This window comes from Dromaius novaehollandiae, chromosome 30, assembly GCF_036370855.1.
Source record: "Dromaius novaehollandiae isolate bDroNov1 chromosome 30, bDroNov1.hap1, whole genome shotgun sequence".
NCBI classification, from domain to species: Eukaryota; Metazoa; Chordata; class Aves; order Casuariiformes; family Dromaiidae; genus Dromaius; species Dromaius novaehollandiae.
This window is the reverse complement of record NC_088128.1, coordinates 1,732,375-1,743,771: the sequence shown is the minus strand read 5'-3', so window position 1 is coordinate 1,743,771 and position 11,397 is coordinate 1,732,375. Positions and strand designations below refer to the sequence as shown.

At 52.3% G+C, this 11,397-nt stretch overlaps 1 protein-coding gene and 1 pseudogene across 1 annotated transcript; both read left to right on the top strand.

Annotated features, from left to right (window-relative positions):
* Positions 1 to 911: 911 nt before the first annotated feature.
* On the top strand, positions 912 to 1,817 carry LOC135324058 (olfactory receptor 14C36-like; the record flags this gene model as incomplete). Its single annotated transcript, XM_064499493.1, has 1 exon — positions 912 to 1,817. A coding segment is annotated over exon 1 (906 nt), but the record flags the coding sequence as incomplete, so codon positions are not given.
* An 8,422-nt stretch (positions 1,818 to 10,239) lies between these two features.
* LOC135324018 (olfactory receptor 14C36-like) lies at positions 10,240 to 11,174 on the top strand (annotated as a pseudogene).
* Positions 11,175 to 11,397: the final 223 nt, after the last annotated feature.

The window sequence follows — 11,397 nt, the reverse complement described above, 5'->3', positions numbered from 1 at the left end:
TGGTTCTTTGACCATTTCCCTGTGGTGTCCTGTCAGGCTTTGAGCTGCCCCCTAGAAAGGCACTGCTGTCTCATAGCATATCCGTGATATCTGAGAGACCCATGAAGAAGGTGCAGAGATGCTGAGAGTATGGAGATGATGGTGGGTGGCTGTGTATGGTCAGCTGAAAAGAGCCCTGTGTGTCTTTGGCTAGAAGGGGACTGTGGAGACCTCCCTGTGGTGCCTGGAGAAAGGGTGAGAAGGTTGGAGACCTGCACTTTGAAACGGGACCTCTCTGCTCTCATCAGGGGCTGTTTTGTTTTGAGGGTAACATCATCCACCAGCTCAATGACGTGGGAGCACAGGAGAGCTGGGAATGAGACTAATAGACACCCTGGCTGTCCTCACTCTTCACCAAGTGCCAGAGGATGCTTTTCTCTCAGGGCTCACAGTAGAAATGCCAAGGATTTCTCCTTTTAAGGGGCACTACCCAGGGGTGACAGGGCATCTCAAAGAAAATAAACAATATTAAGAAAATACCCCAAACTCATTTCTGCAACCCTCCTTCTTTAGAATGGGGAGTGATGATGCTGAAAAGCCCTTCCACAAGACGAGTGGATTTCATTTGACAGAAATTGTGAACGTCAGAGCTAGTCATAGCCATTCCAATGAACCATCTTCAGGTCTGGCAGGACGTACCCTGCCGGAGCCCATGGGATAACGTCCCTGCTCCTCACGACACTCTCAGCCAGCACAAACCAGAGCTCAAGCAAGGGAAGTGGGCAAAGGGCTTCCCTATAAAGAGAGAAGCAATGTGGGTTTTTTAATAAGAAATGGAATGTTTTATTAATTTATTTATTTTCCTTTAAAAGTCTCTCCTAACTTGTCCCTCTATTTTTCTCTGGACAGTCCCCCATGCCTAGTGGCAGCCAATGTCCAACGACACCTCCTTCAGTGAGTTCCTCCTCCAGGCGTTTGCAGACATGCGGGAGCTGCAGCTCTTGCACTTCTCGCTCTTCCTGGGCATCTACCTGGCTGCCCTCCTGGGCAACGGCCTCATCATCACAGCCGTAGCCTGTGACCACCGCCTCCACACCCCCATGTACTTCTTCCTCCTCAACCTCTCCATCCTGGACCTTGGCTCCATCTCCACCACTGTCCCCAAATCCATGGCCAATTCCCTGTGGGACTCCAGGGACATTTCCTACGCAGGATGTGCTGCCCAGGTCTTTTCCTTCTTTTTCCTATTTTCTGCAGAGTATTATCTTCTCACTGTCATGGCGTATGACCGCTTTGTCGCTATCTGCAGACCCCTGCACTACGGGACCATCATGGGCAGCAGAGCTTGTGTCAAAATGGCAGCAGCTGCCTGGGCCAGTGGTTTTCTCAATGCTCTCCTGCACACTGGGAACACATTTTCAATACCACTCTGCCAAGGCAACACAGTGGAGCAGTTCTTCTGTGAAATCCCCCAGATCCTCAAGCTCTCCTGCTCAGACACCTACCTCAGGGAAATGGGGCTTCTTGCAGTTAGTCTTTGTTTAGCTTTCGGGTGTTTTGTTTTCACTGTGGTGTCCTACGTGCAGATCTTCACAGTCGTGCTGAGGATCCCCTCTGAGCAGGGCCGGCACAAAGCCTTTTCCATGTGCCTCCCGCACCTGGCCGTGGTCTCCCTGTTCATTAGCACTGTCATGTTTGCCTACCTGAAGCCCCCCTCCCTCTCCTCCCCATCTCTGGATCTGGTGGTGGCTGTTCTGTACTCGGTGGTGCCTCCAGCAGTGAACCCCCTCATCTACAGCATGAGGAACAAGGAGCTCAAGGAGGCACTGAAGAAACTGATTCAAGAGGTACTAGTTCAGCAGCAATGAGCTGCCCATCCCTCTTCACAGGTGGTTTCTAATTTTCTCAGACAACTCTTGTGCTTTGGGCATTGTATCTGTGATAATCATGTTTGTACAGAAGTGTTTGAATTCATCCCTCTTCCCCAGCAGCAGGAATCCCCCAGTCTGTCTGCCTGAGCTGCCTTCTGTAAATGTGTCTGTCACTGTGTCAGAGCTGGCCGGTCTCTAATAAGACGGTATTTCCTCAGTGCTGTGCTAGAAGGTTGGACTCTTCTTCCAAAGCTGGAGAGAAGAATTTGCTCAAGGACTTTCACCATGAAAGGACCTGTTGGTTATCCAGGGCTCTCCATTGGCTCAAGGCAATGAGCTCATGGGGTGCTGTCTTAGGGAATGAGGGCTGGATTCAGCTCTGACTTGTGGGTGCCCAGTGCTCCTGGAGGTGCTGAATGGTCAAGCAATATTTGCCTGGGACTGTCTCACTATGACAGGGCTGGTGACAGATGCCCACAGTGGGGACCCTGCAGGCAGAGGGAAGGGAGCCTGCAAAGTGGTTCATGTCACCTTCAATGGAAAACCCTGGGCTGGATCTCAGGACATTTGAAATGTCCTGTGATTGCTCAGAGCATCATCCACACCACAGACCCCTTGGTAGGGGGTTGTCAGGTGCAATGGTGCCCGTCCAGCTGGGTCTGCTTCTCACCCCAACCACCACGGCCAGTGCAGAGTCACCCCGTGGCCCTGGGGCACCACAGCCCGCTCGCTCTGCAGAGCAGCACCGCCAGCTCGGGGCCCTGCGGGGAGCACAGGGGAGGCTCCAGGAGTGGCCAGGCAGGCCAGCACTGATGCCCTCCCTGGGGTGAGGACACACAGCGGTGGGTTTGTGGGGCAGAGCCAGGTCTCGTGGAGGGGAAGCAAGACATGCCGGGTGCAGGAGAGTGGAGGCCATTTGCAGCCCTGGATGCACACCCCAGGTTTATGGGTGAGTCTTGCTGTGCGGCCAGCTCGTTCCTGCTGGGCTCAGCGCCTGTATGGAGGGGAAAAGCCAGGCCTAGGCAGCCTCTCTGCTGGCCCAGACCCCAGCAGGCCCTGGGGACGGCTGTGTGCTAACCCCTGCGTGGGACATGGCCAGGGCTGGGCAAGGTCCACAAACTGTGGGGGTTGCCAAAGCAGGAGGGCTGTGGGGGACGGGGCACCGAAGGCTGTCGCAGGGACTGTGCCAGGGGGATGTTGGCCTGGCCCGTGAGCTCTTGTTCTTGCTCCAGCTGTGCTGGAGCCAAGGCCAAGGACCACGAGGTCCCTGAGGCAAAGCTGTGCTCCTTGGGGAGCTGCCCTGAGCACCACGACAGGCAGAGCACGCTCCTTGTGTGTCCCCGTCCTGCTGGGAGGGTGGCACAGGTACAACCCCTCCCTGCAACCCCCACTGGCTCCTGCCCACCTGCCCCTGCCGACCTGCCCCTGCCAACCTGCCACCACCCCCGTGCTGCCTCCTCCTCTGTCCCTCTTCTCCACACTGCAGGGACCAGTGATGCAGCAGGAGCTGGCACAGCCCCACAGCCGCTGCCCGGCCCCTGGCCCTCCCTTCCTGCCTGCCAAACATTACATCCATCTTCAAGAAGGACAGGAAAGAGGATCTGGGGAGTGATGGGCTGGTCAGCATCACCTCAGTCCCTCGGAAGCAAATCTTCCTGGAGCTGGTTCCAGCCACATGAAGGGGTTGGAAACAGCCAGCACGAAGTCATCGAGGGCAAATTGTGCCTGACCAATCTGGCTGCCTTCTGTGATGGGATGACTGGCTGTGTGGAGAAGGGGAGTGCAGTGCATGCACTCCTTGAATGTAGGAAGGCCTTTGACATGGTCTTCCATAACTTCTCTGTAGCCAAACTGGGGAGAGGTGGGATGGAGGAGTAAGCAATGGAGGGTGTGGGAAATGAGCTGGAGGCCGCCTGGCTCAAAGGGTGGAGAACAGTGGTACAGATCTCGAGGAGTCTTGAAAGACTTGGGGATTTGACTGACAGAAACTTCATGGCATTGTACAAGGAGAAATGGCAGGTCCTCTATCAGAGGGGGCAGAACAGCCTGTGCATCAGATTAGGCTGGGACTTGACCAGTAGAGGAGTGACCTGATCTGGAGAAGTTTTCCCATTTCCCATGCATTTTGCCCAGCTGTCCTTCTGGCTGAACCTAACCTGAGCCTAGGGAAAGCCATTTCTCCTGCCTGGGCCTCTTTTGGGCCTTGGGCTTTTCAGTGTCCCCTCAAAGCGGTGCTTCTTGCCTGGGAGTTGCTAAAGCCGCTGGCAACCTGGACATACCCAGCTGCCACCCAAGCACCTGGATCCCTGGATCTCCCACGTTTTTGATCCTGGGCATCTCAGGACATGCCCACGCACCACAGTGCTGCTGTCCAGGCTCCAGTGCAGAGCCTGGAAGGCGGTGCAATGCCTCAGAACCTGCAATTGGGATCATTCAGAAGTTTGTGAGGTGACCAGCTCCCACCTCTGCAGCTGCTGAAGCTTGAGAACGTCCCTACAACCAACCTTCCTGCTCCTCCTAGTCTTGGCACAGTCCTGGGGTGACTCTTGCAGAAGGGAGACTCCATCCCCCTTGAATACTGTCAGAGATGGGGCTTTCCAAGTCACTGCAAAAGGAAGGACTCCTTTACTTCTTTGGGTTGCTTATCCAGCCTGTGGCACCCCCTCTGTGACGCTGTGAGCCCAGCTCTGCACCCTGAGGTCTCTGTCCTTTCTCTGCCCTGTCTCCTGGGTGTCTGCCCAAAGTCTTGCCAGTGCACCAGGGCCATGGGAAGTGTTGCTGTAGAGAGCTCCCTTGAAGCTGTGACATGTTGTGGAGCTGAAGACCTGATGGAAGCTAGTCTGGGACGTGGCCATGCTCCCAAACCCTTCCTGCTCCTGGTCTGAGGGCCCAGGAAGGTCACAGGCTTGAGAGCTGTGGGTTTGGTGTGGGTGGGATGGGTTTCCCTTGACATGCCTGAGTCCTGCCTGGGTTGCTCTGAGTGCCCAGGAAAATCCCTCTTCTCCAGGGGCTTGCCTCAAGGCTTTTCCAGACTTTTGTACAGAAACACAGCCTGGTCCAAGATGCCCAAGAGCAGCACAGCCCCCAGCATGGTGCAGGACCCCCAGGAGCTGTATGGCACTCTCCTCTTTTTCCACATGTCCTGATTACAATAACAATTTCTAACATCACTTTACAGCACACGATCTGGGCACTGCAACACTGTAACTCCTTCCATTACTCTTTGTTCATTCCCATACTGCGCTGCCGATTTGCACTGTGGGGAGTTTAAAGCTTGCTCCGTCTTTCAGTACTTTGTTCCTCTGGGCAAGTCCTTCATTCTGCTTCTATCTAGCATTTCCTATCTATCCAAAAGATTTCTAGCCAGGCTATCCCTTGTGGAAAGGGGACCTCATTGGAGGCAGCTTGGACTTAGCATACAGTTGAGGAGTGTAATTAATTTTACTAAACTATAGCATGCCTTTTTTTGTTTTTTTTTCTGGCTTACAATGAAGAAAAATTCTTCTGTGTCTATTTGCAGCTCGTTCTCTAAGGAAAGAAGGTGGGAACTGGGGCATATGAGCTTCAACATTCAGTTGCAGACTTCAGTGGAGAAAGGTTTGACTTTAACAGGAGTGATGCAAGTCCCAGGTGGCTGATTGAGGGAAATGGCAGGGTTGAGTAGATGGGGAATAAGATTGTCCGTACAGTGTCTGACCTCGGGGAACACTGCTTTTCCTGCATGTCCACACTTCCTCAGGAGACACTCTGGATCTATGTCATTTGGAGAATGTTGCTGTCACTTATTGTGAAAGCTGAATAAGAATACTAATCATAAAAACCTTAAAAAGCAGAAATACCTTTACACTATGTTCTAACTGAAGTCACTGTCTTTCAGCTACACTGCTGAAACCAATTAGCCATACATTACTTGAAGAAAATTATAGGGAGAGACGTGGTTAATCAGGGCTTTTTGCATTATAATGAGCCCCATGGTGTATTTGGTGCTGAGTCCATGAACCTCAGCTATTGCGAGGAGATTGAGCAAAATGTTCAAGTCAAAGTCAGAAGAAAATTCCAATCCTTTGTAGAGCGTTAATAGATCCCACTGAGGGCCATTAGCAGCAAAGACTCACTGGGGGCTGATTAGAGCAGAAAATTGTAATCACTGATTACAGGTAGGCAAAGGCAATGTGCAGGTGGCTCTGATACCATGTTAACCCTTGGTGTGTTTTTCAAGCAAAATGTCCAAGCATGGACACTGAGACCCTGGGAAGGGAGATCCTTTCCCCCACGTGTTTTGCGTGACTCTTCCTGGGGGCAGTGTGCAGGTCGGGGTGTGCAATGCTGAATGCAGGACAATGACATGAGACCTCCTGGGCTCCGCAAGGGGACAAGGGGACAACGAGGCCCTGGTGTCTACTCACAGGCCTCAGTGGCAGAGACAACAGCCATAGGGGACAAAGACATCAGGTCTGTCGGAGGCTTTCAGCCTGTTTCAGGCAGTTGGCCTTCCTTGCTGCCCGGGCACACTGCTGTCTGACTAACTTGCACACTAACTGATGTGCAAGTATACTGTGGGAGAAAGTGTCAAAAGCCTTCCTAAAGTCCAGGTACACAGTGCTTTTAACACAGAAGACCATCAGGTTGGTGAGGCATCATATCCTATGAGTAAGTCTATGCTGGCTGTTCCCAGTCACCTTCTTCTCCTTTGTTTACCTAGAAATGGGATCGGAGAAGACTCGGACCATGACACTCTCCTGATCAAAGTGAGGCTGAATGGCCTGTAGTTCCCCACGTTGTCCTCGTGGCCTCTTTTGAAGATGGATGCAACACTGGCCTTCCTCCAGTCATTGGGACATCCCTGAGTCTCCACAGCTTTCCAAGATGATCGAGAGGGGCCCTGATACATGGCAGCCAGCTCTCTCAGCACCCTTAGCTGCCGCCCATCCAATCCTGTAGACTTGTGTTCTTGCAAATCGTTCCTGACTCAACCCTCAGGCACTGCTGGTTGTTTTTCTCCTTGGAAGTCCTGAACTCTAAGCACAATGGCCTGGGAGACCTTGTTGATGGAGGCTGCAGCAAAGGCATTAAGTTCCCCAGACCTATCTGCATCTGCTGATTCCAGATTCCCTGCCCCATTCAGCCATGGGCTCACATTTTCCTTGTTTATGCTTTTCCTGTTTCTGAAGGAATAGCAGATCATCTTTGTGCCTTTGACATCCCCTGAAAGCATCAATCCTAGAGGAGCTTTGGCTTTCCTAACTGCTTCTGCACTTCCCTGGACACAATTTTAAAATTCTCCCTTTGCAGCCTCTCCCTTCTGCCCATTCCTGTGTGCTGCCTTTTTGTACTGTTGTTCAGTTGTGCATTTAGCCAGCCTGTCTCCTGGGATGTCTGCTTGTTCTCCTGGGTATCAGTATGGGCCATTCTCAAGCTTGGAGGAGGCTGTCCTGAAAGATCTGCCAGCTGTCCTTAAAGACCTGCCAGCTGTCCTTAAAGACCTGCCAGCTGTCCTGAGCTCCTTTGCCCTTCAGAGCTGCCTCCCATGGGATTCCTCAACCAGTCTCCCCAGTAGGCCCAGGTCTGCTCTTCTGACATCCAGAGTCTGGACTCTGCTACTCTTCTTTTTCACTCCCCTCAGGAGCAGGAGCTCCACCACCTCGTGGCCCCTGAACCCAAGGCCGACACTGATTGTCACATCCCTGGTCAGTTCTTCCTTGTTTGCAGGTTCCAGGTCCAGGAAGGTGTCACCGTTGATGACCTATCTGGCTTAGCTGTGCTCAGAAGTTGTCCCCCACACCCTCCCGAATCCTCTTGTACTCTTTCTACCCTGCTGCATTGCCCTCCCAGGGAATGACAGGGAGATTGAAGTCTCCCCATGGGAACCGGGGTCTGTGATCCACAGACAACCTCAGGTTGCCTAGTGTTGCTTTTGTAGTTCTGCAGCAGCTTGTGCATCTCCCCTTCCTCTTGTTTTCTGGCCCAGGCTTTGGGCATTTGTGTGTATTTGGGCTGCAGAACCTCAGCTGTGGCACCAGGGCTGAGAGCAGCATTGTTGCTGTGAAGCCTGTTCCGAATAACAAAAGACACCGTGTATGCAAAGGCCAAAGTTCAGCACAAAGACCTGCCAGCATAGATAGCAGATGGCAATGCAATGATGATATGAGGCACTGACTAAGAGAGCAAACCCTGCAGTACTCAAGGGCAGAGAGAAACAGAGCTGGGCCATGCAGCCATGTCAGGAGAGGTGTTTGGTGCCTGAGGAACCTCAACAAATCCCCTCAGCCACCCCTCTGCGTACAAGCAGCACCACCATAATTTTTGTTAGACTCCTCAGGGTTGGTCTTAGCTGCTGCTTAGCACCTGCAGACCTGAAGGTATCTGCCCCGGGACAGTGCCAGGCAGCAGCACTATGATGCGTGAAAGAGAGGAAACTTCTCACAGGAAAGGCTGTGGGAGGGTGGATGTGGGCAATTCCCTGACAGTTTCTGCAGTGCAGATGCCTTCCCCTGAGCCAGCCCCTGTGTCTCCTCTGCCACCCAGCAGAGCCTCTGCCCTCAAGGCCACAGCATCCAGGGCAGGAGACACCTCCTTTGCAGTCCAGCCTCCAGGATAGCAGATGTGCGTCTCTCCTGTATGTGCCCATTTTACCACTGCCTGACAGAGTGGCTGAGAGCAAAACCTCCTCTGCAGGGGGATGTACACAGCTGAGTAAGATGCAGACATGCCCATCTGGAGGTGTTTGCATGGGAGTGAAGGGTCCAAGACCCCTTGTAGCCTGTGGGTCTTTGGGCAGTGCAGTCTGTAGGGCTGGGGATTGCGCCAAGTCTCCCTAAGGAGACATCTTCTTTTGGGCAATGCACTAACCCAAACACTTTTGCCCCTCAGGATTCTCTAGGAATGGAAAAAGCCAAGGATTTCTATCCCTGCAATAGATGTGCCCCATGTGGTGAGTAAGCCCCTCTGCTACAGCCCTTCTTCTGGAGAATGGGTTGTGAAGAAGTTGCAGACCTCTTCCCCATTCTGAGTAGGCTTAATTGGAGAGAGGATGTGGACACAGAGCTTGCCTGTACCCCCTGCCTCACAACCCCTATTGTGGCTGCAGATGTGGTGCAGGTGGTAAACTGATGTGAGGATAGGATCTATCTGAGTGGAACGGAGGCCTCTGCAATGGGTCCTGTAACCCCTGCCTTCATGGGCCTATGTTCCTCCCTTGCATCGAGTGGGAGCTGGTGGTGATTGATTTGGATACAGACACCTCTGTTGAGAAGGGTGAAAGAGGAGGAGATGAATTCCTCCCAGGGTTGTTCTCTTCCAGAGGCTGATGGGCTGGATGCTAATGTCATCTCTTCCTGCAGGACATGGAGAGTATCCCCACGGGGTCACTGCTTGAAATCCCCCTCACTCAGCTCAGGGCATCCATCCCCAGAAACTGCCCTCCCCTAACCCCCAAATACATGTTGCTGTTTGCTCTCTCTGTGTATCCAGTGTGGCAGAGCATCTGGTATGAGCTAAGGGACTGAAGTTACAGACGAGTTTCAGATATGAAAAATCCATTTTGTTCTTGATTCATACTTGTTGTTTGGCTGGGTACCAGGGCTACGCTTGTGTGCACACCCAGAGCACTTTGGTCATTAGCTCCTTGCCTGGTCCAAGAATTTCCTGGCCAGTCATCTGCACAGATGAGAGAATAGGTTGTCATGAGACAGTGGACCACCCTGAAACTAGGTGATTGAGTGGAGCTAGGCAATTAAGTATTTGACTGAGAGTTATGGCAGCCCTGCAGGTAGGAATTTCTGAAGGTTGTAGACATTCCCCCGTGGCAAATCCTGCTGTGTCTAGTGCATGTTGTATCCCAAAATGTGTTGATTAACACCCTGGGTGGAGTGTCCTTGCTGCAAAAGTGGTCAGCTTGTGCATAGCTAAGACATTTGTAAGCAGTCAAATAAAAAAATGTTCCTGCAGTAACTGTCACATACTCTGGGGTTAAGAAGTATCAACAGCAATGAATTATGCATGTGCTGGGTGGTCACGTGGCTCCCCAGCCAAATGGATTAGAGATGAGCCAACCAGGGGTTCAGGAGTCTCACCTACTCCAGCTGACAACACTGCAAGGACACTTGGTCACTGCACAATGACTGACCATCCTGTTTTGATTCTGAATGTCTGTGTAACAAGCAGGACTGACTCCTCTGGAGTCCATGGACAGAGGACCCTGTTCCCAATGGCAGACTCAGAAAGCACAGACTAGAGCACAAGTAGAGAAGATGAAGGAAGGTCCTCCTGGAAAGGAGAAAGGACATGTGGGGAGTTGCTGTGAGAAATGCTGTGGGTTTTGTTCAAGTCACTCCTAACGTGTCAATATCTTTTCCTCCCTGGACAGTCCTCCAAAGGCCAGAGGAAGCAAATGTCCAACAGAAGCTCCCTGAACGAGTTCCTCCTCCTGGGGTTCTCTGACACACGGGAGCTGCAGCTCCTGCACTTCTCGCTCCTCCTGGGCATCTACCTGGCTGCCCTTCTGGGCAACAGCCTCATCATCACAGCCGTAGCCTGCGACCACCGCCTCCACACCCCCATGTACTTCTTCCTCCTCCATCTCTCCCTCCTCGACCTTGGCTCCATCTCTGTCACTTTCCCCAAATCCATGGCCAATTCCCTGTGGGATGCCAGGGCCATTTCCTACTTGGGATGTGCTGCTCAAGTCTTTCTATTTGTCTTCTTTATTTCAGCAGAATATTTCCTTCTTACCATCATGGCCTATGACCGCTTGTGGCCATCTGCAGACCCCTGCACTATGGGACCCTTATGGGCAGCAGAGCTTGTCCCAGAATGGCAGCAGCTGCCTGGGCCAGTGGTTTTCTCTATGCCCTCCTGCACACTGGGAACACATTTTCAATACCACTCTGCCAAGGCAATATCCTAGGCCAGTTCTTCTGTGAAATTCCCCAGATCCTCAAGCTCTCCTGCTCAGACTCCTACCTCAGGGAAATTGGGGTTATTGTGGATAGTCTTTGTTTAGTCTTTGGGTGTTTCATTTTCATTGTGGTGTCCTACGTGCAGATCTTCACTGCTGTGCTGAGGATCCCCTCTGAGCAGGGCCGCCACAAAGCCTTTTCCATGTGCCTCCCGCACCTGGCCGTGGTCTCCCTGTTCATCAGCACTGTCATGTTTGCGTATGTGAAGCCCCCCTCCATCTCCTCTACAGCTCTGGACCTGGTGGTGGCTATTCTGTATGTGGTGGTGCCTCCAACACTGAACCCCCTCATCTACAGCATGAGGAACAGGGAGCTCAAGGAGGCACTGAGGAAACTGACTCAACTGGTACTAGTTCTGCAGCAATAACTGTCCTGTCCCTCTTTGTAAGTGACTTGAATTTATCTCAGACAACTCTTGTGCTTTCAGCATTCTCTTTGTGATAATCATGTTTGTACAGAAGTATTTGAATTCATCCCACTTCTCCAGAGGCACAAACCCCATCTGCCTAAGCCAGAGGGCTCTTGTAAATGTGTCTGTCACTGTGTCAGAGCTGGCCAGTCTCTAATAAAAGGGGATTTCCTCAGTGCTG